The 26,125-nt window shown below is 42.3% G+C and overlaps 1 protein-coding gene across 1 annotated transcript in view; it reads right to left on the bottom strand.

Annotated features, from left to right (window-relative positions):
- Nucleotides 1–25,461, bottom strand: part of pcloa (piccolo presynaptic cytomatrix protein a) — a 152,963-nt gene extending 127,502 nt beyond the window's left edge. The window contains exons 1-3 of the mRNA XM_060903536.1: nt 25,325–25,461; nt 15,201–15,879; nt 11,877–12,926 (exon numbers count right to left, since the gene is read on the bottom strand). Coding sequence (XP_060759519.1) covers nt 11,877–12,926; nt 15,201–15,879; nt 25,325–25,461 — 1,866 coding nt within the window. The remainder of the gene's footprint in view (nt 1–11,876; nt 12,927–15,200; nt 15,880–25,324) is intronic.
- Nucleotides 25,462–26,125: the final 664 nt, after the last annotated feature.

Here is a 26,125-nt window from a genome sequence, read left to right as displayed (position 1 = left end):
TCGCGACTTCGCGCCCCCTTGCGTTGTGCCAGTGAATAACATCGCGCACGCCTATTACTCCCCACTCAATGATAAATTACAACTGTCTGCGAAAAGTTATCTGCGAAAGCCTTGTCGCAAGAGCATGCAGAGGCCTTTATGCTGCCAAGGAGATTCTGCCTCATGGATATATCCGAGAGCAGCTGTTCAGAGATGTTTCTCAGTTTACTGTAGGACAAGCATGTGTGTGTGTGTGTGTGTGTGTGTGTGTGTATATATATATATATATATATATATATATATATATATATATATATATATATATATATTCACATTCAAGAGTGTGTTGTCGCTATATGATTGGAAGATGTGATTGACGAAGCGAAGCAATCTGTGTATGACAGGGTAACATCATAGCGTGATGAAGCATTACATCACTGGTCAGGATAACCTTATGAAAGAAAAGACAGGCAAAACTGGTCAAGATAACCTTCGAGAGCAGAGAACAGATGTCTGAGCGAAGAGAAATTTCAAGGATTTAATTAGAACTAGCCAAAATACCTCTATCAAGTTTACAGCTCAAAAAACACATGTAAGTGTGCAGTATCTCTTTAATGGCCCAGATATCCAGAATACACCATGCTACTGTAGTGATCTAGATCTGTTCCTTCTTTGCATCAGACATGTCAGTTTACCGGTTTGTGAGTAAAGAAAAATGTCTGCCCACAACCTATAGCACATTTGACTCACTTCCTGTAGTCGGGCTGAATCAGGGTCTCACTGCTCTCTCAGACTGGCTGTTTCAGTCCACGCCAGAGTGTTGCTCACACCTGCTCCTTACAAACCACGCAGATAGCAGTGTTTGATTCAGACTGACTAAACATTCCATAGACACGAGTGCCCACAGAGAAGCAGGCAGCCCTGAGCAGGAGGCGGATGGGTCACAGCGGATGGGAATGTGGGTGGAACCATAGAAGATGGAAGCATCACAACAGAGAAGGACAGAAACAGAGAAGAAAGATACTGAATTGCTGTGGATGTACATAAAGCTGTGCGTGGCTGATGTGCACTGTAAAAAAAAAAAGTACTGGCTTCAGAGTACTTACTGTACCTAATATTTGTAGTTTTCACACTGTAATCCTCTGTATTTTTCAACTGAGTGGAAAACAAGTCCACTCATGTAAAGAAATGCTGTAGACCAAAAATGACTTAAAAAATAACAAAATGAAATATTTCAACTTTAAAAAAATACTATAAATACTAAGCAGTAAGTCATAATAAATGAAACAAAGTCAATATTTGGTGTGAGACGATGCTTTGCTTTTAAAAAAAAAAGTAGTCTGAGGTACAATGAGTGCAGTTTTATGCGGAAATGAGCTGTAGGTTTTACTGAGCATCTTACAGAACCAGCTACGGTTCTTCTGGACACTTTGACTGTCACACTCGCGTCTTAATTTTGCACCAAAACCCAGCAGCCTTCATTATGTTTTCTGTTTTAGTCTGAAAAGTGCTCTCTTATGTAATATGTTGCTCAGATACAAACTTTTTTTTTCCGTAACCTTTAATTATCCCCCGCCCAAACGAAGTTTGGTGGGGGATATAGAACGGGTTCCGTCCGTCTGGTCACGTTTTAATTTCCAGGCCATATCTCTAAAACTACTGAAGATATCTTCATGAAACTTTGTATACATATCAAGCAACATGTGAACTGGTGCCTTTTACTATTTTGGATTTTTGAAAAAAAAAAAGTATTTTTCAAATTTTGACATAAAAAATAGATTTTGACTTAGTTTCTAAGAGCAATGTTCGTTTCCAGAGCATATATCCAAAACTATTCATGATATGGATTTGAAACTTGGTATACATGTTAACAAGGTGATGTAGATGTGCCTTTTCATACTAAGAAATTTGAGAAATTTTAATTTTTCATGTTTCCATGGAAACAATTTCAGACTTAGTTTCTCAGGTTAGTCTTAGGGGTAGGTTTTGTTTCCAGAACAGAACTTGAAAACTATAAGTGGGATGGTCTTGAAAGTTGGTATACGTGTTGATTAAGTAATGTATATGTGCCTTTTGATACGAAGAAATGTGAGAAACTTTCATTTTTAGCTCACCTGGACCAAAGGTCCGGTGGGTTTATGCCATGGGTTGTCAAGAGGTAGGGTTGGTTTCCTGCAGCAGAATTTGAAAAATGTGACAAATAATATCTTGAAACCGGCGGCACGGTGGTGTAGTGGTTAGCGCTGTCGCCTCACAGCAAGAAGGTCCGGGTTCGAGCCCCGTGGCTGGCGAGGGCCTTTCTGTGCGGAGTTTGCATGTTCTCCGCGTGGGTTTGCTCCGGTTTCCCCCACAGTCCAAAGACATGCAGGTTAGGTTAACTGGTGACTCTAAATTGACCGTAGAGTAAAAAATATCCTAACAAAAGGATATAAACTAATAAATAAGTTTTTCAAGGCGCTAGCAACCCATGTTCAGTCGCTAAGTCAGCAGGACTCAGCTATAAGCTAGTTATGGTATGTAAGCTAGCTATGTAAACCCCAGCTCTTAGCTGTTGTCCTTGATTACAGTTTATAGGTGAAGGATGTAATGACAGTCCAACTCAGTATTAGTTAGAACACACAGTAAAATACTAAAACTGGAGGGGAAAAAAGTCAGTACAGATGAGGGTCTTTGCAGAAATGAAATAAATTATTTAGTGTGAGTCAAGGTACAAGAGAATGGGAGAAATGCAATATAACACATCAGGTGGCCTGATCCTGATACAAAGCCAGGAGCAGATGGCGAACACACCCTGGGAGAGGGATCTAAATCTTGGTCCAGCTCTACGTGAGACTGCTGTGAAATCATCAACACTCCAATGCATGGAAGCAATGACACCTGATTCACTCACCGGTCACTTGTGAGTGAGGCTTCAGTGGTTAGAAAAGAGACGGCTGCATGCTAGTTGTACCGGATTAGTGGTAAAGGCTTTGAGTTACAGGTCAGAAGGTTGTGTGTTCAAATACCAGCACTACCAAACTGACATGGTTGGGTGCTTGATCAAGACAGTTAACCTTCAGCTGTATCCTATGTCAGCCAAATGTTCTGGATATATATGTTATTTACCAGCTGGGAGGTCCGTATTGTGAAATACCGTGACCGAGGTCTTGAAAGTACTGACCGAGGCCCTCTGGGCTGAGGTCAGTATTCAAGGCCGAGGTCACGGTATTTCACCATACGGACCGACCTTAAGCTGGTAAATAATATATTTATTTTTTTCTTTACCAAATTCTAACAGAAAGCGAGAGCGCCCCAAAGGGAAAACCGAGCCGAGTTGCCATTTTGAATCCTCATTCACGGCTGTAATGCAAATTGCTTCCTCCTTGGTATACAAGTGCACTTCCATGGCAGGAAAACAACTACATTTTGCCGCCTATGTAGTCCCCTATTTATACAAAATTGAGTCATTCAGGATTCAGCCATGTTTTTGCTCGGTGTTAGCAAGTTAGGTTTTTAGCTTTCTCCTGAAATGTTTTCTTTTATTTCTTCTTCCTCAGGGTACTAAAACTCGCTTTCGCTGTGAACACTGTCGTTATCGCTATCCATGCTGTAAAATTAATGCTACTCTCCTGAGAAATGCGAAAATAAATGTTGACAAAAAATTCTACTATGTTTGTTGTTGTGAACGAGCGAGTCGCCAGAGGTCCGTAACCGGGGTCCATACCGTAGGATACGGACCCGCTCGCCAACCAATCAGAGCGCAGGATTTGGACCGCCAAAAAAATAATGTGCGTTATTTTATTCAATGTAAGATATTATACTGCTGTAAAACTGATAGCTTGTTTTTACAGTGTAGTGTGAATGTAAATTGAAAAAAAACAATCACTGTTTCTCTGAAAGAGACCAGCAGTCAGTTCTAACGCTCTCCTGTTATGCAACGGCTGTCTGAACAGCGTTTCATAACTGACTACTATGGGGGACATGGCAGTGTTGCTATGCACTGTCGCCATGGAGTAGCAGCAGCAGTGAAGGCATGCATTTGGCACACGCTCCCTCCATCAAGGGGGCGAGGCACTAAAACGTGCTTGAACAGGCCATTCGGCTGCTCAGCCTTCCACAAGTGCGCAGCCTGTTCATGTGAGGGAGCAGCTCAAAAAACTTAGCTCAAAGCTAGCAGCAGACAAGTAGTTAAATTAGCAAGATAATATCTCAGAATAAGGGCGATTCTAATTCTTAATGTGCTTATTCTGTAATCAGATATATAAACAAAGAGGATAAAAAGGAGAAAAGGCTTTATGAGGCGCTGCAGTCCTATTGAGGGAAAACCTCGCAGGAGCGGATGCCTCTGGGTAGACAGAGTGAAGAGAAAGAGACAAAAGTGGAAAGCAAATGAGACTAAAGGTAAATCCTGTCATCTCAGTCGAAAACAAATATGGACAGATTAAGAAATGATTAGCTTTCACAAAACCTCGAGGCATTCTGCAACATTTTAAATCCTGTTAGCAAGAAAGGATTACACACAAACACATACACGGAGATATATGCGCACACACACACACACACACACACAGGGGCACTTCATAATACAGAAACTTACAAAATGAGAAAAAAATGTATGTTTTTGTCTTGTGTGCATTCACATTACAGCAATACATTTCAGCAAGATGATGTGACAACTGGAGGTAAATATGCTGAGTGCCCAGCCCACACCATTGCCAATTATCCAATTTATCAAGCTCCCTTGCCACGGGCAAAGCACATCACAAACAAATTCACACACACAATCAGTTCAGACAAGCACTCAGCCAGGGGAGGAGGGGATATGTCTAAAATGATGATCAGTCTGTTCCTATAATTAGCAATGCTATAACAACAGTATGTTCCGTACTAAAACCCAGTGTTCTTATAAGAGAATGTTCCAGTCTTTTTTATGTAATTCGAAGCATACTGGAACTGACAATAAGCTTCACCCTCACCACAGAAGAACTTCACTACATTAAGTCAAATGATGACATTAACAGCCCGGTCCTACAACACCGATAACTATAACTATACCTATAACTACAACCATGACTATAGCTATACCCAGGGCTCGACATTAAGGACTGCCCGATTGCCCGTGGCAAGTGAAAGATGCATTCGGGCAAGTGGGATATGTCCCTGACATGCCCAACCAGGCAAGTTGGAATGAGCATATATTACGAACTAGCACCACAAAAATGAGGCTTTTTGATCTTTTATTTCAGTTCCTAAAAGTGTCCATCACTACGTATCCGCCATTATGTCTTGGCTGTTTTCTTATGGCCCTTTTCCACTACCCTTTTTCAGCTCACTTCAGCCCGACACGGCTCGCGTTTCGACTATCTAAGAACAGCACGACTCAGCTCGCTTCAGCCCTGCTCAGCCCCCAAAACTCGCACGGTTTTGGAGTGGGGCTGAAGCGAGCCAAACCGAGCCGAGTGGGGCTAGGGGCGTGAGGAGACACTCCCCTGTGCACTGATTGGTGAGGAGGAGTGTCCTCACATGCCCACACATGCCCCGCGAGCACGCTGGGATCTGTAAACACCGTAAACCCGGAAGAAGAAGAATTACGAATTACGAGAATTCTGAAGCCTTATGCGCCTCGCCTCATCTATACGCTCTTGCCAGTATCTGTTGGCGTTGTCGGTGACAACAAGCCACAGCACCAAGACCAGCAACACTAACGACTCCATGTCCTCCATGTTTATTGTTTACTCTCCGGGTTGTGAGACTACCGCTTAAAAGGTCACTGATGTCACTGTTTGCGCCGCCTAACGACATCACGTGACGTCCACCCACTTTCGCTAACTCCACCCAATTTGTCCACCCACTTCCAGCCAGCACGGTTCAGCGCGGTTGTAGTCGAAATGCAACTCCAACAGCCCCACTCAGCTCGGCTCAGCCCGACTCAGCCGCGTTGGTAGTGGAAAAGCGGCAATAGTCTGTGTTTCATTTACTGCTTTGCAAGTTATTTTATATACCCCCGCTGTTGTAGTATGGTACGCGTACCGTTTATAGACCCCTTGTACATAACGTCACGCATCACGTGATAATTACAGCTGGGGTCAGTCATGCCCCTTTTCCACCAAAGCAGTTCCAGGGCTGGTTCGGGGCCAGTGCTTAGTTTGGAACCGGGTTTTCTGTTTCCACTGACAAAGAACTGGCTCTGGGGCCAGAAAAACCGGTTCCAGGCTAGCACCAACTCTTTGCTGGGCCAGAGGAAAGAACCGCTTACAGTATGTCAGCGGGGGGGTGGAGCTGTTAAGACCAACAACAATAACAAGACCGCGAAAGATCGCCATTTTTAAGCGACGAGAAGCAGCAGCTGTACAAACGCGAAGTCATCCATTATTATTATTATTGTTGTTGCTGCTGCTGCTTCTTCTGTGTTGTTTTTGCTTTGATATTCGCGCCAAGGTTTATGCAAACGTAGCGACGTAACTGACGTGTACAGCGACGTAACTGACGTATACAACGATGTAATGACGTGGCTTCCCTTAGCACCGCGAGCTATGGAAAAGCAAACTGGTTCTCAGCTGGCTCGCAAGTTGAACGAGTTGTGAACCAGCACCAGCACTGGCCCCGAACCAGCCCTGGAACTGATTTGGTGGAAAAGGGGTAACAGACACAGTCTTTCATGCAAGCAAGGTTTAATCTGTCTTCAATATGATTAATTTTTGTGCTGTTTTTGCTTGTTCAAACAGAAAGATAGATAAAAGGCATTACCGTCTCCCCGTTATCAAGAGAAACGTTAACAAATAGAAGCAAATGCTTCAAGAACAATGGGGAAATGAGTGGTTAAAGAACACAACGAGAGGAGCTCAGTCTGAAAACTCCAGAGCAATTCACGATTGTATTTAAAATGTATTTTACAAAAACAAAGTTGGAAGTGAGGATGGAAGAGTTTGCTTAAGAATCTCGTTTTATTTTTTTTTTCTACTTGCATTCGAGTTAGCGCCTTCATGAAAGTGTTTGATTTTCTTACAGGTGAAGCTGCTTCCTTATTCGACACAGAAAACCCAGATTGGTTTCAAACAACTCGGGCATAAAAAAACTCAACAAAGAACAACATGTGCAATAAATCCTGAAAGAACAGAACAGATTAAGAGCAGAGAGCTGGAGCATTGTTTCTGTTATCAGAGGAACACAGTCCTGTGCAAAATATATATATATATATATATATATATATATATATATATATTTTAAATCATCCACGCCTAGGTTTTAAAAACAAACAAACAAACAAACTGCGTTCCATCATGGCAGACCATCTCATCTCATCTCATTATCTGTAGCCGCTTTATCCTGTTCTACAGGGTCGCAGGCAAGCTGGAGCCTATCCCAGCTGACTACGGGCGAAAGGCGGGGTACACCCTGGACAAGTCGCCAGGTCATCACAGGGCTGACACATAGACACAGACAACCATTCACACTCACATTCACACCTACGGTCAATTTAGAGTCACCAGTTAACCTAACCTGCATGTCTTTGGACTGTGGGAGAAACCGGAGCACCCGGAGGAAACCCACGCGGACAAGGGGAGAACATGCAAACTCCACACAGAAAGGCCCTCGCCGGCCACGGGGCTTGAACCTGGACCTTCTTGCTGTGTGGCGACAGCGCTAACCACTACACCACCGTGCCGCCCATGGCAGACCAGCTACACTGATTCAGTTACAGGTTGCTAGGTCTGTATAAAACACCCACAACCTACACACTAAACAATAATTTTAAACTCAAACATTATCATGTCGGTCATGTCGGCACATTTTTTTTTCTTTAAACCTAGAGGTGGATGATATTAAAAAAAAAGATATATATATATTCTCAAACACAGTACTGTTCAAAATTCTTGGCACCCTATTGTTTTCTTCATACAAACTTTGTTATAGAGTTCTATTTTATGATTTCTACATTATTGAGGAATGAACCTACAGTCTGAGAGAGTTCTAGACAAACACACTGAACTTTACAACAGCCGCATGCATGTGAAATGGAAATAAATCGACTAAGGCAGGAAAAACTATTTTGGATAAAACTGTTATTGTCCGTTACAAGTACCAACGGACAAGTACCAAGTGCTAAGTTTGGTTATTATTAACCAAACTTGATAATAAACTTAATCAATAACCAAACTTCAACTCAATGTGTGATCTTCATTTTATCTTGCAATTCACAACTATTCTATGGTTTTCCTAAAAAAAAAGTAGTACTCGCAAAATAGGGGGCAAGTGATAATATTGGGGGGCAAGTGGAAATTAACCCCCACTTGCCCCTCAGGGCAAGTGGGTTTAAAAGTTAATGTCGAGCCCTGCCTATACCTGAATTTAGTTTCACTTAGACACTGGAGCAGTCACACCACAACTATAATCCCAACTCTAATATCACTTGGTCCTGACACTCAGGTAAATAAATGCATGCAACTTAGGAATAGTCCTGGAAGGTTTTTTTCCCCAAATAGTAACACATTATTCCGGGTCATACTGTACAGACTTCAAAACTTCCCATGCACACACTCTGGTGGTTGATATAATATAGATAGGTCACGGACTACAGAAATATCATTTAAAAAAAAAGGATACAAAATACGGAGTGGTTACGGATTTTAATACGGATGCATCATAGATGCTAATAATTTACAGATTGGTCACGGACGTTTCAGTATATTACAGATTGGTTACTGATTTCATACAGATGATGCATCGCGGATAAAAAAATTAAGAAGTCAGAAACAATTAAATGTTTGGACTGCTGAAGTTCGTCATTAAAATATCTTACCTGCATTTATATGTTTACTTTATTAATTTACTATTGATATTTCATGGAAAATAATTACATATTCATGAATAAAAGATGGGGCGGCACGGTGGTGTAGTGGTTAGCGCTGTCGCCTCACAGCAAGAAGGTCCTGGGTTCGAGCCCCGGGGCCGGCGAGGGCCTTTCTGTGCGGAGTTTGCATGTTCTCCCCGTGTCCGCGTGGGTTTCCTCCGGGTGCTCCGGTTTCCCCCACAGTCCAAAGACATGCAGGTTAGGTTAACTGGTGACTCTAAATTGACCATAGGTGTGAATGTGAGTGTGAATGGTTGTCTGTGTCTATGTGTCAGCCCTGTGATGACCTGGCGACTTGTCCAGGGTGTACCCCGCCTTTCGCCCGTAGTCAGCTTGGATAGGCTCCAGCTTGCCTGCGACCCTGTAGAAGGATAAAGCGGCTAGAGATAATGAGATGAGATGAATAAAAGATGCGTGCTTTGTATTATATTTTTTACTTTCCGTGAATCCGTATTCCGTGACTTTATGATGCAGCAAGGATGTACAAAGGTGCCCAGGAAAAATAGCACGTACTCAGACATGTAAACAATTACCTGATTGGTCAGATGGTTTTATCGGATCAGATTTTTCCAGGCCTGGAAGCAATCTCATAGATATGGATAAACCGAGGCCTAGGCTATAGGTATTGTTATTGGTCTGGTGTGACCACCAACCACATAAACTGCAGGGGGCCAATTTATTTATAGTTATCGTTATAGTGGGACCGGGCCTTAAGATGGCACACACTAATGATGCTTTGTCACCTACTTTGTTTGGTACAAACCTTCAGACTTTTCACTTTGGTCCAAACCAAAGTAGCAGGTGCTTCAAACCATGGTCTGGACCAAAGAACCAAAATTTGTTCCGATTGAAAGATTTGGATCAAACTGAATCATGGTTCAGTTCGTTTGCAGTGTGACAACACTTTGCTCCTTGGCCCATGACTACAATAACACCAGTGGTAGCAGTCACAAGGAATCAAGCCACAGTATTGGCCATGTGAGGTATTGCAGGATGGTCATGCTTAGGGCTAATCTGATTAGCACACCTGAAATAGTTTAGCAGGATTACAACAAGGAAGTCTCAGCAACAGGATGCTCAAAATCCTAGTACATGCTAGCAAAATAAACAATACCTAATGTGCATTATGACTTTGTTTTTCAGTGAAATGAAATGTATTGGTGGAAAAGCATGGGTGGAGCTTCCTAAAACGCGTGTTATATGACCTCAATGTAAAAAATAAAACTGAAGTTATTCACATCACAGATTTTTTTTTCTTCAGAAAAGTAAATCTGTGTGAAGAAGATGGCAGTAAAACCTTGGGAGTGATAAGTATTCTTAAGGTACTGTTTATCTCACGGTTTACCACTAACAGGGCTCGGCCTACACATTGGCGTCATTGGTGCAACAAAGTTGACTACTATGTGTTCTGAGATCTATTGAGGTTTTTCACCCACGTGACCAAGTCATGTGAGGCTGCCTTTTTGGACGTCACGGCTTGAATCAGTTTGAATGCGAGGAAGGCGACAAACGAAAAACATAAAAGAAAAAGGAGCGAGATGCAGAAAACACCTTCACTATCCAGCGACGTAGGGCATTTACAGGGCGAGCAGAGGGAGAGGTATTTGCAAAAACTGAGGTTAGCAGGCTTAGAGAACGACGTTTACCTGCTTCCACCAGGATTGTTCACTGACGTACGGAAGTACACGAAGCCCTCGTCTTTACCTGACTTCGGCCCACATGATCTGTATACCTATGTCGTTAAAAACCCATCGCCATACACAGGTATTGATCTGAAAGCGTATAAGAGTTTGGATGCCTACAAATATTTTGTGTCAGGCTGGGTAACATGCCTACATCAGCGGGTCGTCCCTGGAGCCGGTGGTCGCCGTCTTATTACAGCTAAGGTTTGTTCACATTTTCATTTACTTTCGGTCCTCAGGATAAACAAAATGTTATTAAATGTCATTGAAATAACTTCTTAGTCTGTTGAGACATGGCCCGTTATAAATTTGCTGTTACCAGGCAATGACCAAGAACTGTATTATTAGGGTCGGTGTCTGTGTTGTAGCAGTGCACTAGCAACTAGCTGTTAGCACTAGCTAATGTCAACAACATCACAGCTGGTATGTTACTGTAGCAATGTTTACGTTCAGTCATTTGGATGACTGTTAAAACCTTTCAGTCTCAAGTTTTTCCTTTACTGTATTTACTAGTTTACTGTAATTATGATCCGGCAGCTATTTACACCGGATCCAGTGTAAATTGCTGCCGGAGCGCGCTCCGGCTTGCTCCCCCTCAAATTAAGCAGCGCGCTCCGGCTTGCTCCCGGAGCGCGCTGCTTAATTTGAGGGGGAGCAAGCCGGAGCACGCTCCGGAACCTCGGCCGGAGCACTCCGGGAGCAAGCCGGAGCGCGCTGCTTAATTTGAGGGGGAGCAAGCCGGAGTGCGCTCCGGCAGCAATTTACACTGGATCCGGTGTAAATAGCTGCCGGATCATAATTACAGTAAACTAGTAAATACAGTAAAGGAAAAAGTTGAGACTGAAAGGTTTTAACAGTCATCCAAATGACTGAACGTAAACATTGCTACAGTAACATACCAGCTATGATGTTGTTGACATTAGCTAGCTTGACCTTCAAAATGGCAGACACCGGGGCGTCACGTGACCCTGTGACGTCAGGTGAAAAACCTCAATACTCAGGAAAAGTTTCCATAAAGGTTCTTTGGTTTGTCCATTTTAGGCAAACTGTTAAAGACTTCAACATACTGAATGTCAAGTGTTTCTACACAAAACTTCTTTCGAAAGCAAATAAACCTTAACTATGCAAAGAACCTCAGAGGAACCTTTGTTCTAAGAGGGCACTTATTTTTTTCTGCATTATCAGTCTTTGGTAAAATGAAAGGCCTAAAACCTAGGTTTTATCATATTTGAGCAAATTTGACCACATGGCTGTTGTCAGAAAACATATGAATGGTAGCCACACCCCTCCAACTTTTCATAGAACTTGATTAGTGCAAACTGTTTTTTTTTTTTTTTTAGAATTTGCAAGTGAAATAAGATTTTAATAAAGAATATACCACTTACCTCTGAGAGATGTGGCATGGGGTTGAAACCACAAAGGTTGCACACAGTTTTCTGGCACTCTGTACAGGTGCTGTAATTGGGCTCATCTCCTGATCCCATGTTCAGTTCTACTTTACAGAGTGGACAGTTGGATGTGGTCTGAGGCTGTTCTGTTTTTACAACCTCTGAGGTGGGTTTATCTGCTAGTGCCTTTCCATCGGTGGACCCAGGTTCAGGAGAAGCAGGCTCTTTGGAATAGACTGGTGGGGTGTCTGGGGGGGATTCAGAATCTGGAGGAGAGCCTGGAGGAGATTTTGTTTCAGAGTCAATGGGGGAGTCAGGCAATGACCCTGGAGGAGGCTGTGGTTCTTCCCCGGTGATGATGTTGGTGGCCGAGCTAAGGATTGATGAACCAAACCCAAACATCTTTCCAGACACACCCTCAGTTGCCTGCGAAGTGGACACAGGTGGCTTGGGTGTTTCAGTCAGTCCGCTAAACCCACTGAACAACTTCCCAGCAACCGAGTCACTTGCCTGTGCTGCAGTGCCACCTTGTGGTTTGGATGAGCCGCCAAAACCACTGAACAATTTCCCTGTAACTGAATCTGCAGGGGGTTTTGTCATGTCTGTCAACCCTCCAAGACCAAAGCCTCCAAAAAAGCCACCTCCATCCTGCTTTTGGTTGGTTTTTGCAGGAGAAGGTTGGGGACTACACATAGGACTCTGTTCAGCTTTCTGAAGTGGAGGTGTTTGCTGTCCGTGTTTTAATTCAGCTTGAGCTTCCTCCAGCCCTTTGTGGGGTTTCAGTTGTGTCCCTGGAGCAGGAGTCTTCTGTTTGGGAGTCGGTGGAGGAGTGGATCCTCTTCCTGTATCTGACATGCTTTGCTGCTTGGTCAGCATTGGAGCCTTCTTCCCTGGTTCATCCTTTGACCGAGCTGGTGCTTCTTTCCTCAGTGGGGATGGAGGGGCTGAGCCCTGCTTAGAAGGCTGTGTCATCATTGGAGGGCCAGGAGGTTCCATGCCCCCCATTGCCCGTTGCATTTGGCAGTTTAAACATAGCCACTCTTTACCCTGAGAGAGGAAAAAAGTAGAAAAACCAATGGATAAGGGCAATTGGAAACACAAGAAAAAAAAACCCACACACATACACTACAACCATAAGCAATTTTGTTAAGAGCGCCTGTTTAAATTTCCCCTCGTTAAAATATCATGTGCAGAAGATTGCATTTCCAGTTGGTGGACTGGAGCTCATAAGTCTAGGGGTCAAGTATTCACAGAGCAAACAGAGTGTCATTCTAGATGAGGTGCAATATAACAGTGTAAACTTATTAACATGATCAAGATAATGCTCGTATGGGTTCAAAATGTCAGGTTAGATAATGCATGATAATATCTGTTGATAAGAAAATTGTACAAGTTGTGCACTCTTGCATATGGAGTCCGTACTGTATCTGTACTGCATGTTATGAGACACCGTGACATACATGTCTAGTTTCTGAAATGAAATTTCATTCAAATTTAAAAGAAGTCGAAAAAACTTACATCAGTTAAATATCCAACTGTATGGCACATCCATACAGTTTTAAATGCAAAAGCAGTTTATTTTTATTGCATTTATTTAATTCCTGGGCTCCCATCTGTAACAGGGAGTGATGTTGCATCCCATTAATACACTTTACAATAGATTATTAGATTCTAATAAAATAGATGAGCCAAAATAATTGGGGATCTTTTTAATGGGCCCTGACTCGTTGCAAGTATGAATAGGTGGGCCTCAAAGCAGAAAAGTTTGAGAACCCCTGGTTATAGTATTACCAACAATTCAGCCTATTGTTCAGTCTTTGAATTTATCTAGTCTACAGATGATATACTGTAGACAATGGAATACATCTGTAAATATACACTCACCGGCCACTTTAATAGGAACTTGTTCTTGATTCTAAGACTCCTGTTCTTGGCTGACAGGAGTGGAGCCCATTGTGGTTTTCTGCTGTTGCATGCTGAGATGCTTTTCTGCTCACCACGGTTGTAAAGAGTTGCTATGAGTTACTATATCCTTCCTGGCAGCTCGAACCAATCTGTCCGTTTTCCTCTGACCTTTCTTATCAACAAGGCATTTGTTTCCACCCACAGAACTGTCGCTCGCTCGATCGATGTTTTTTGTTTTTCGTACCATTCTGTGTAAACTCTAGAGACTGTTGTGTGTGTAAACCCCAGGAGATCAGCAGTTTCGGAAATACCCAAATAAACCAGTCCATCTGGCTCAAACCAACACCCAAACCACAGAGAAAGAAAGTCACACTTTGAGATCACAATTTTTTCTCGTTCTGATGTTTGAAGAAGTGAACATTAACTGAAGTTCTTGATTTGTATCTGCATGATTTGATGCATCGTGCTGCTGTCAAGGCATCGGCTGATTATATATATGTGACGAGTCATGGAATCCACGGACACATGTCAGCCGAAACGAATCCGAGAAAATCGCAAAAGAAGCACCAATTAATTAATTAATTAATTAATTAATTAATGCTTCTTTTGTGATTTTCTCGGATTCGTTTCGGCTGACATGTGTCCGTGGATTCCATGACTCGTCACATATATATAATCAGCCGATGCCTTGACAGCAGCACGATGAATCGAGAAAATCGCAAAAGAAGCACCAATTAATTAATTAATTAATTAATTAATGCTTCTTTTGTGATTTTCTCGGATTCGTTTCGGCTGACATGTGTCCGTGGATTCCATGACTCGTCACATATATATATATGTACGGTACACTGACAATGTTATTTCAGATCACTTGATACAGAATAGATTTCTCGCATTATAAATACAAAAGATTTCTCGAAAATGAAGTGCTTTGGAAGAATTTTCTAAATCGCCATCTTGCACTTCCTGTAAGGATGATGTGAATCGATAATCTTCCCCTACAATCCATATGGTCACTTTCACCTCAGGCTAAGGGAGAACAATACAGGCTGCAGCTTCACTGAACATGGTGAGGATCCTTCACAATCAAACCCAGCCATGCTTTAAACACAATAAGAGCCAGATTTTCTTTCTTTCTTTTTTTTTAATCTTAGAAAGTCTGTATAAATCCATTATCACAGGAAGCAGACATTTCCACTGTGTCAACCACAAACTCCAAGGTCAAGCATTAATATTAGGAAAACCCATGTTTTTATGAGAATAAAACTCTCAGTGAACACCTTGCTATTCTAGTCTGTCTTAAAAACACATGATCGAATTATCTCTGCAGTATATTATACGATTAATTATCTCCACCTCGGTGTCTTGGTGTATTTATTCATTAAGGGTTATGTGAGTGCTATGGTGAAATCTTACCTCTGAGTCAGGAGGACTAAATCCACACAGACTGCACACCTGTTGTTTGCACTGGGTGCAGGTGCTGTAGTTGGGTGGTTGGTCTTTGGCCTGCAAGTTCAGCTCAGTCGTTTTACATAGAGGACACAGCAGTCCACCAGGCTGAGGTGTGGCTTTAGCCGGGCTTTGCTGTGGCCCGCTAGGTTTGCCTGATCCTCCTGGATCTGTTTTAGCAAGACCTTGTTGCTGAGGCCCAGAGTCTTTAGGTTTAGGTCCATGATGTTGAGGCCCAGGTCCAGGACTAGGCCCAGCAGGCTTTCCTCCAGGCCCTTGTAATGCAACTCCTTGTCTCTGCCCCGGTGGTCCTTGCCCTTTGGATGAACCCTGCTGTGGGCCAGGGGGTTTTGGTCCCTGTTTGGCTGCATCTTCCTCATCATCACCAAAAAGGCTGAATTTGGGGATGCTGGCAGAGGAGACAGCTGAAGAAACCCCACTTAGAAAGGATGAGGAAAACATGCCAGTGCGAGGCTGCTCAGGGTCTTTGGGCTCCTGCCGAAAGCGTGACTCAAGAAGACTGAGGGAAGAAGGACTGCGGCCTGGCTTTGGCTTGGGAGGTGGACCCTCTCCGAACGCGTCTACTGTTCGACTCTTACTAAGGCCCCCAGAACCTCTTCCTCCAGATGGCTGATGCTCTGAAGACCTACAAAGTAAAAAAAATATATAAATAAAATGAGCTTCATTCGTAAGAATTGACATTGGTAGTCTCTGGTACAGATTACACAACATAACTAAAGTCTTTAAAACAACTTTAGGCCCTAATGTGGATAAATGATCCAGACATGAAAAAGCAAAGTGACAGCCACTGAATATACAAGCATTACTTGGTGAAAGTATTCAATTACTTAGACTTGACCTACTTCCAAGAATCCTAAGGCTCTCATGAACACATCCAGACTCTATCATACTCTTAAGCTATGGTTGGTTTGTACAGTAAGTCTGGACTTGCTTACCAGCATTCTACTGTCAGAACATTAAATGTGACCATAAATGGATGAAAAGTCATGACATTCTTTAATAAATAAACCATGTTAGCATCATCAAAGTGCTGTGGTATAAAAGGAACAAAAAACTGTGCTGTTATTAGAAAATAGTCAACTATGGCGTGTAACAACAACCCTGCTGTTCAAGTCTGCATTCCATCATTGATTATTTTCATATAACAGCACACCCCTTTGTGGTTTATTCCTTACCTATCATCCACCCCAATGTATAGTACCATACACTTTATAAAAAAACAAACAAGTAGATAGAGTCATCTATATCCCCCGCCCTATATGCCAAGTTTCAAGATATTATTTGTCACATTTTTCAAGTTCTGCTGCAGGAAACCAACCCTACCTCTTTACACTGACCTCAGCAGCCCATGGCATAAACCCACCGGACCTTTGGTCCAGGTGAGCTAAAAATTAAAATTTCTCACATTTCTTTGTATCAAAAGGCGCATATACATTACTTAATCAACACATATACCACCTTTCAAGACCATACCATTCATAGTTTTCAAGTTCTGCTCCGGAAACAAAACCTACCCCTAAGACTAACCTGAGAGACCAAGTCTGAAATTGTTTCAAAAATTAAAAATTTCTCAAATTTATTAGTATGAAAAGGCACATCTACATCACCTTGTTAACATGTATACCAAGTTTCAAATCCATATCATGAATAGTTTTGGATATATGCTCCGGAAACGAACATTGCTCTTAGAAACTAAGTCAAAATCTATTTTTTATGTAAAATCTTGAAAAATACTTTTTTTTTCAAAAATCCAAAATAGCAAAAGGCACCAGTTCACATGTTGCTTGATATGTATACAAAGTTTCATGACGATATCTTCAGGGGTTTTAAAGATATGGCCCGAAAATGAAAACGTGACTGGACGGACAGCCAGACGGACGGACGGAACCCATTTCTATATCCCCCGCCAAACTTTGTTTGGGCGGGGGATAAAAACCTTAGCACAGAGGTTGTCCAACCCCAAATCAGAAAAATTTCAATTAAAACTGAAAACAATGATTTGTGAATAATCTTTGAACTGTATTACACTCAAAACAATACAATAGCACACTGTTTAATGTTTTATCTCATGAATTTTGTTGTTTTTTCAAAATAAACACATTTCAATTTTCATTCTTGCGACACATTTCAAAAATTTGGGACGGTAAAGCATTTAACACTTTGTAATGTTGCTTTCTCACAATCCTTAAAAATGTTTAGGGACTGAAGACACCAAGAGATGAAGTGTTTCAGGTGTTATTTTGCCCCATTCTTCCTGCAAACAGGTCTTAAGGTGTAAAAGAGTACAGGGTCGTCATTGTCATATTTTTGTTTCAAAATTCACCACACATTCTCTATCGGGGACCGAGGGGACAGAAACCCTCTTCTTCCACAGCCATGCCTTTGTAATGTGTGCAGAATGTGGAGAAGATGTCGTCTTAAAGTGCATATTCTGGACCAATTTCGTTTTTTTTTTTATATGAAAGTATGTCCCTTTACACACTCATCCAGAAGGGTAATTTTGCATAAGGCCATCTGTCTACAGCAGAAAAAAATAAAATAACAAAATGTGTCTGAAAAAATCCCAAGGGAGTCTGGAGCCAGATTCGTGACGTTACCTGCGGAAGCGCCAGCAGGCTGCGAGAGCTTTGCACGGTTTCAGTGCACAGCCTGTGTAGACCAAGCGCTCCCATTTCTCTCTCATTGTCCGGTCTTTTGGAAAACGATGAGTACTAATCCCATCAAGATTGGTGTTGCTACACCCTTCTACGATACATCTGTTAACCATTTTAATAATTACGTGATAATGTTGAAGAAATTTGCAGAAAACCACCAGGTCTTTTTCTCATGAACAAACCAGTGCTGACGTAGGATTCAGAGGGAGGCGTCCCGCACGCGACGTCACGAAAATCAATGTTTCCCGGGAAATTCAAATGCAAAGTTTTTTCAGAGGCGGACCAATTCTCCTCAAATGGCTTGATTTCAACTGATTTTTTCTGGTATTGCGCAAGGTAAAAAAATTGCAGAGAATGTAGAATGTTACAGATATTTGACCAAAGTTTAATATAAAATAGGATAATTACACTGATCTTGCTCCTGAATTTACCTGTGATATGCACTTTAAAGGCAGCATATGTTGCTCCAAAATCTCAATCTTTTCTGCATTAATGCTCCATCACAGAAGTGTAAGTTACCTTTGCCAAAGGCACTGACACAACCCCAGACTATGACAGACCCTGGCTTTTGGACTTGTTGCTAGTAATAGTCTGGATAGTCCTTTTGTCTTTGGTCTGGAGCACATAATGTCCATTTCTTCCAAAAAAACCCCTGGAATACTGATTCGTCTGACCACAATAAACATTTCCACTGTGTGATGTTCTATCCCAGATGCTTCCAAGCCCATAGAAGTTGACAGTGCTTCTGGACACAGTTAACATAAGGTTTCCTTTTTGCAAGGTAAAGTTTTAACTGGCATTTGTGGATGTAACTCTGTACCGTAGAGCTCAACAAAGGTTTGCCAAAGTAATCCTGAGCCCATGTGGTTATATCAGCTATAGATATACGGTATAGATGAATGACGGTTCTTGATGCAGTGCCATCTGAGGGATCAGACATCACCGGTGTTCAGCTTAGGCTTGAACCCTTTGCCTTTTATGCACTGGAATTCCTCCATATTCCTTGAATTGTTTAATAATATTATGCATCGTAGAGGGTGAAATATCCAAATTCCTTCCTATCTTTCTTTGAGGAACATTGTTTTGAAACATTTCAATAATTTTCTCACACATTTGTTAACGAAGTGGAGATCCTCAGCTTGTCTTTGCTCCTCAAAGACTAATGCCGTTTTTCCACTACAAACGCGGCTGAGCCGTGCCGTGCCGAGTCGAGCTGAGTCGGGCTGAGCGGGGCTGTTGGAGTTGCATTTCGACTACAACCGCGCTGAACCGTGCTGGCTGGAAGTGGGTGGACACATTGGGTGGAGTTAGCGAAAGTGGGTGGACGTCACGTGATGTCGTTAAGCAGCGCAAACAGTGACATCAGTGACAGTGGCGGAACAAGTCAGAGCCGGGCCGGGGGCAGGGCAAATGACCGGGCCCTTTATTAAAGCTTATCATAACATCATTTTAGGCTACAAAATGTCCGCAGCTGCGGTGTTTACCAATTTCAACACTACCGGGTGCAACTATGTTGTTTAGTACATCAAGTCCTTCAAACGAACATGTAACTCAGAAACAAAAAACATTAGGATACTGTACATGGCTCATAATAAAACATCAATAGCCTATACTGCGCACATTATTTGAAGGGCATACGAATGAGCGCTCAGAGGTTGCAACGGTGACAGGAAGAGTCAGAAATAAAAGGAGGGCGGTGCAAACCTCACTGAATGCACTGTGTTTACCAATTTCAACACTACGGGGTGCAACTATGTTATTTTGTACATTAAGTCCTTCAAACGAACATGTAACTCAGAAACAAAAAAACATTAGGCGACATACTGTACATGGCTCATAATAAAACATCAATAGCCTACTGCGCGCATTATTTGAAGGGCATACGACGAGCCTTGCGCTCCGTGAACTCGTCCACGATGCTCTTTATGTCACTGATTCAGTGAGCTTTTAAGCGGTAGTCTCACGACCCGGAGAGTAAACAATAAACATGGAGGACATGGAGTCGTTAGTGTTGCTGGTCTTGGTGCTGTGGCTTGTTGTCACCGACAACGCGGACAGATACTGGCAAGAGCGTATAGATGAGGCGAGGCGCATAAGGCTTCAGAAATTCTCGTAATTCGTAATTATTCTTCTTCCGGGTTTGCGGTGTTTACAGATCCCAGCGCGCTCGCGGGGCGTGTGTGGGCATGTGAGGACACTCCTCCTCACCAATCAGTGCACAGGGGAGTGTCTGCTCACGCCCCCAACCTCACTCGGCACGGTTTGGCTCGCTTCAGCCCCACTCCAAAACGGTGCGAGTTTTAGGGGCTAAGCAGGGCTGAAGCGAGCTGAATCGTGCTGGTTTTTGGTAGTCGAAACGCGAGCCGTGTCGGGCTGAAGCGAGCTGAAGTGAGCTGAAAAAGGGTAGTGGAAAAGGGCCATAAGTCTTTCCTGGATACTGATTTTGTACCAAATCATGATTACAGTCATCTGTTGACATGACCTGTTTCACATCACATAATTATTTAATTGTTTTACTTCATTACTTGCTGTAAATTGCTGCCATCCCAACTTTTTTTGGAACATGTTGCAGGCCTGGAAAGAAGGAATGGATGTACGGTATATTAACAAATGAAATGAAGTTGACTGGACAAAACTAAAACCGAAATCTTGGTTTCGTACTGTCTGCAATGAAATACAAGTCAAAGTTAATTTAGTTTCTTTTTTATTTGCATTTTCCATACCGTCCCAACTTTTTCTGATTTGGGGTTGTATAAAACTACTTAAACTTATGCCTGGTGATTGGGTCAGCAGTTGGATGGTCTTAACTGTCACTTCTAATCAATACAGTCTTCATTCTGATCAATACTTTATTCAGGCACAGTGAGATGCACTCTAAATGCAGCTATATGCAACATTTCATCAAGCAAGAATTATAGTGAGATCTAAGCCTTCATTGATTTTTGAAAAATGTGCTGCACAACACTGTCTACTGTATGATACTGATGCTTTCTCACTTTGCCAGAAAACCACTCATGGAGATGATTTTCGACCAAAGGTATCCACAAACAAAAATATTATATTACATCTAGCAATCTTGAAATAGGTGCTGCAAACACAAAAGATACCAAGTCAAACTTGTATGCACCTAAAATGTCTAAATGTCCAGTGGGATTCAGGGTGACAGTGGCTTGCAATGATGCGTTAGTGTTGGAACTGATTTGAGATACTTTCTAGTTCAATCCACGGACATATTTAACAGTTATTCCACGAAATCGAGTCGTACACGAGCTGTTAGCCAACGAGGCACAGAGCGCCGAGTCAGCTAGAATCCATTTACGACGAGATTGAGTGGAATAACTGTTTTATTCTTTCCACATTCACTGGATTTTGAGAAATGGAGCAATTTTATTTTTATTTTTTGCAAATTCGATCAATAAAAACTTTATCCAAAATGTCAGACAAAATAATTTCCGCTTAGAATGTAAACAAACCGGCGAAATGACAGTGAAAAACGCGATGATAATAATAATAATTCTTGAAAAATAAAAAGATACATTCTTCCCGTCAAATACTTTCATTCCATATTTTGCTGCTTTTTAAAAATATTTTCTGGGGTTTTGCTTTCAAGTAGAGTTTTTATTTTGTCCTCGGTTTGTTCAGCAACATGCTCTGCCATTTTGTTTTTCTCTACTCATGGTATATGAGCTGATATCCTAGTAGTAGAGTAGCCAATCAGAGCGCACGATTGCTCATATCCAGTGAATGTGGATAGAATAAAGTATTTTATCCTGTAAACATGTGTTAACTAACATGAGACAAATCATCCATATGAACACAAGAGCGCACTTTCTTAAAAGGGCCCACCATCAAAAGCTTGAGGATATCAGTATACGGTATACGGTATATGTCAGTACACAGAGCTTGGGGTTTTCCCTTTGCACCTTTAGTGTGTATCATTTATTCAGACTAGTGGATGTATGAAATTGAACCTTTAGCTACCTTTTAGAGAAAAGCTTTAAAGGTTATCCTTGAGTTCCAATTATGCATCTTAATTTTAAATTATTTATAAAGCTATAAAAATGTACTATGGCTAAAAGTATTTGGTCAACTGCACATTACACCCATATGTGCCTGTTCCCCAAACTTTCCCAAAAATTTGAAAGCACGCAAGTGTCTCGGAATGTTGTAGCTTTGAATGATGTAGCTTCTCTTCACCGATTTCCTTTTGATGGAATTAGGGGACTCAGGCCTGTTCCAGCATGACATGCTGCTGTGCACAAACTGAGCTGCATAAAAGCATGTTTTCTCAAGGCTGGAGTGGAGAAGTCGAGTGGCCTGCAGAGAGCCCTGAACTCAACCCCACGAAACAATTTTGAGATGAACTGGAATGACAACTGTGCGCCAGGCCTCCTCGCGTAGCATCAGTGTGCTGACCTCAATAATACCCCATTCCCACTCACAGTGAAAACCATCAAATTTCCATTATTATGCTATAATGGTGTCCTGTGAGAATGGGAGTAAAACGGCAAAGTCGAAATGTTAATCTACCCCCTGTTGACCTAGTAGAAATTGCGGAAATCAAAGTTTTGTTACGGCTGCAGTGGGAATCGGAACCATCAGCTTTACCAGTCATGATACGACTCATACTGTCTCAAAAGCAACTCAAATAACTCAAAATAACAAGCAAACATCGACAGATACAATGGGAACACCATATCCGCAGGGGATATGTTCCAAGATCTAATGCAGATAGCTGAAACCACAGATAAGAGCAAATCTTATATAATGCTTGTTCTTCATGTACACACATTCCTATGATAAAGTTTTATTTTTAAACTATACACAATATGACATCAGCAACAGTAACCAATAATAACATAAAACAGTTATAACAATATTCTGCAATAAAAGTTATGTGTATTTGCTCTCTCTCTCTCTCTCTCTCTCTTTCTCTCTGTTTCTCTCTCTCGCTTATGAATCAGTGAATGAATTAACAGGAATCTGATATGTCCACTTAATATTTGTATCATGGTTGAGGTGCAGAGATATATGCAAGTGCAGAAAAGCTTTTATTCACACAGAATAGCAAAAAAAAAAAAAACCCACAAAACCACCAGGTATGAAAACCTGACAATAAAAGTGAGAAACACAAGGAGCATCAATATAATAAAATAAAGACAAACACAAGACCAGCTAGCAGAATCCGGGGTTTAAATAAGGTGAGTAATAAGTGTCCAAAGTGAAAGCAGGTGTGCATGATTAATGCTGACTATAAGCAGAGTGTGTAGTTTAACGAGTCATGCTTATTTGCTTGTGTGAGTGAGCGGATATGGCGGTCCCACTGTATAAGCAAAAAAAAAAATAAATCAGGAAGACAACTTCCTGAACAGAGCTGTGATGCAGCTTGACTTGTGCCATGTTGCTAACTAGCTATTGTCTCAGCTTTGGCTTTTCACAACAATGGATTTGCTGCCTCGTCATATCCGGTCTCACATAGTTGGCATGCCATTGCATTCTGTTAAGTACAGTACAGAATCAGGTAGGAATACATGATATCCATAACTTTTCCATTATAGAAGTCTGAGTGGGAATGAAAATGTATTATCTATTAAGACGTCAAAAACATCAAAAGTTGGGAGGTGGAATGGGATATTCAACATCTGGGTAAGGTGTCCACATGCTTTTAGCCATAAAGTGTACTTGCTGGTAGCACCACAGTGACAAGGAAAAGTACAGTTTGAGCCATTTTTCTTAAGAGTCTAGCACTGTATCAAAAATGGAAAAGTGGGATTGGGACATTCTTGAGTTAAAGTTGAGCGAATTGGCTTAGTGGTTAGCGTGTCCGCCTCTCGACCAAGAGTTCTACTTGTGGTCGGGTCATTCCAAAGACCACCATAAAAATGGTATCTACTAACATCTGGCAAGGCATGCTGCAATACAGATGCAAGTAGGGAACTCAAACTCTCGCAGTTACCAGAGGACTAGCCCTCCACTGTAACCCTAGCTGTATAGGCGAGAGGCTGAGGGCTATCGAAACGGAAATCGGCACCGCACCCATATGCCTTAAAGAGTTGGTTAGTACTGGGACAGAAGACTGCCTGGGAAGACCAGATTCTGGCATGAGAGGGACTTTGAGTTAAAAGACACTAACAGCAAAATTCTGGGGTAAAAAAATGCAGCAGTAAGAAATCATGATTTTATATTGACGTTTGAGTCAACTGATTATTATTATTATTATTATTATTATTTTGAGACTTAGACAATTGACACAAATTGAATCCCATAGGCTGTGCGTTATTCTCCACACACCCATCATGGGAGAGATTTTCAGCACCATGGACAGCGAGCTCCAGCCATCACAGGCTCCTCTCGGTGATCATTACTTCCCTATAACCTTCGATCCTCTTTGCCTTCAGCTGTAACATTACACTATACATCCTCTTTAAAAGAGAGAGTGAGTGAGTGAGTGAGAGAGAGAGAGAGAGAGAGAGAGAGAGAGAGAGAGAGAGAGAGAGACGAAGCGTCATGGCATTCCTGCTCACCGTGCTATATATAGTATTCTTAACATTTATATCCCTTCCCCCCTTTCCCCCTTCTGATTAAAAACAATTCTCCAGAACAGGATCATTTCTGTACCAATCCTCCCCATTAAATCACTGGCTTTTGGCGGCATGACAGTTTAAATATACATAGGTTTTTGCATTAGCTCTGATTTTGACGCTTTCTCGTTTTGCGTCTTATTCCAAGCCAGTGGTTTCCACAGCAGCGTATGACATCACCAGCCAACCCAGCCCGTAAAGAAGGGGGTGTGTGTACCACGGAGAAAGCCAAGGCCAATCACTTATAGATCAATACAAATAATAGGAGGGGAAAATAATAAAGAGAGGAGCAAGAAATTTTACAAGAAAATGCGTGTTTTGCATCAAATTTGCGTCAAGTTTTTTTTTTTAATTATTATAAATATTATACATACTGCTACATGAGGAATTGTTCAGGGACAATTAAGCACTGGGTCATTGAAATCGATCAGTCTTGGAAAGGTTGGAAAGGTGTGGCTATTTTTCTTTAAGGAAGGAAGGAAGGAAGGAAGGAAGCAGTGGCGCTCCTTGCTTGCTATGGTTTTTATTTGTAGGCAAGATCTAGATCTAATGGTTGGGATCTAAGGGTTGGGATCTAAGGGTTGGGATCTAAATTAGCCATCAACAGCTAATCAAATCCTACCATGGCTTGGACTCTTGATGCAGTAGTGTGTTAGGTGATTGGGATTATTCTGCATGTTATGTAGGTGTGTTTTGTCGTGAGGTGCCAACCTGCAGCAAGCCCGTTCAAAACACAACGCAGAAATCACACACACACACACGCACACACACTCGCGTGTAGTAGACCTACGCATCCCTCCAACCTCTAACACCGTTCCCACCCGGAATCACTCGCCTGGCCTGCGCCTCTGCCATGGTGCCCATGATCCTCCTCCGCTCCTCCTCGCTCAAGCGGCTGAGCTCCGCCTCTGGTCCTGTGAGCTCCCCGGCAAGCGCACCGTCGCCACCCTCCACGCTCGCCTCGTTCCCCATGATCTCGCCCCTTCCTATAGCTCTACCTTCCCCTTCAGAGATCCGGGTTCACAGGTCGGGAGAAGGTGATGAGGTCGGCGTCCGCGGCTCTCCACGGCATGTTATACAGTCTTTACATCCGTGTATTCGCGCGGCTCGTTCTCCGAGATCTTGGAGACGTAACGCGCATCACTGCTTTTCCCGAGAACGGAACGGCTCTCTGCTGTGCGCGCGGCTCTCTGCTGGTCCTCTCCTCCCTCCCTCCGACTGCAGTGCGCATGCGCCAACGAGTGACACGCGATCGCGACCCACCACGAAGGAAAAACAAAATTAAAGGAGAGCTGCGTTATAACCCCCCCCCCACACACACACACACACACACACAACCTCACCCCACCCACCCACCCATCCACCTACCTACCCAAAACAAGTCACATACTGTAATCTTCCCAAATACTCTGTCCAGAGTGAATAACGAAGCCTAATGTCTTAATTAGCTACTTCCACCCTAGTGCGTTTCTTCATTACAGGGTATCATCAATTTATTTAAGGTGCCTCATTAATTTGCCACTGACACGCCTTATTCAAAACAGAGAATAAACCTGAATAGGATGGGATGTAATGTATTCCCTAACTGTATTGCCTGACACTGTAGCCATGAGTGATGATGTCATGATGATAACAT

This window comes from Neoarius graeffei, chromosome 21 (genome assembly GCF_027579695.1).
Source record: "Neoarius graeffei isolate fNeoGra1 chromosome 21, fNeoGra1.pri, whole genome shotgun sequence".
In the NCBI taxonomy this organism is placed as follows: Eukaryota; Metazoa; Chordata; class Actinopteri; order Siluriformes; family Ariidae; genus Neoarius; species Neoarius graeffei.
The sequence above is the reverse complement of the archived record's forward strand: the minus strand, read 5'-3'. Positions and strand labels throughout refer to the sequence as shown.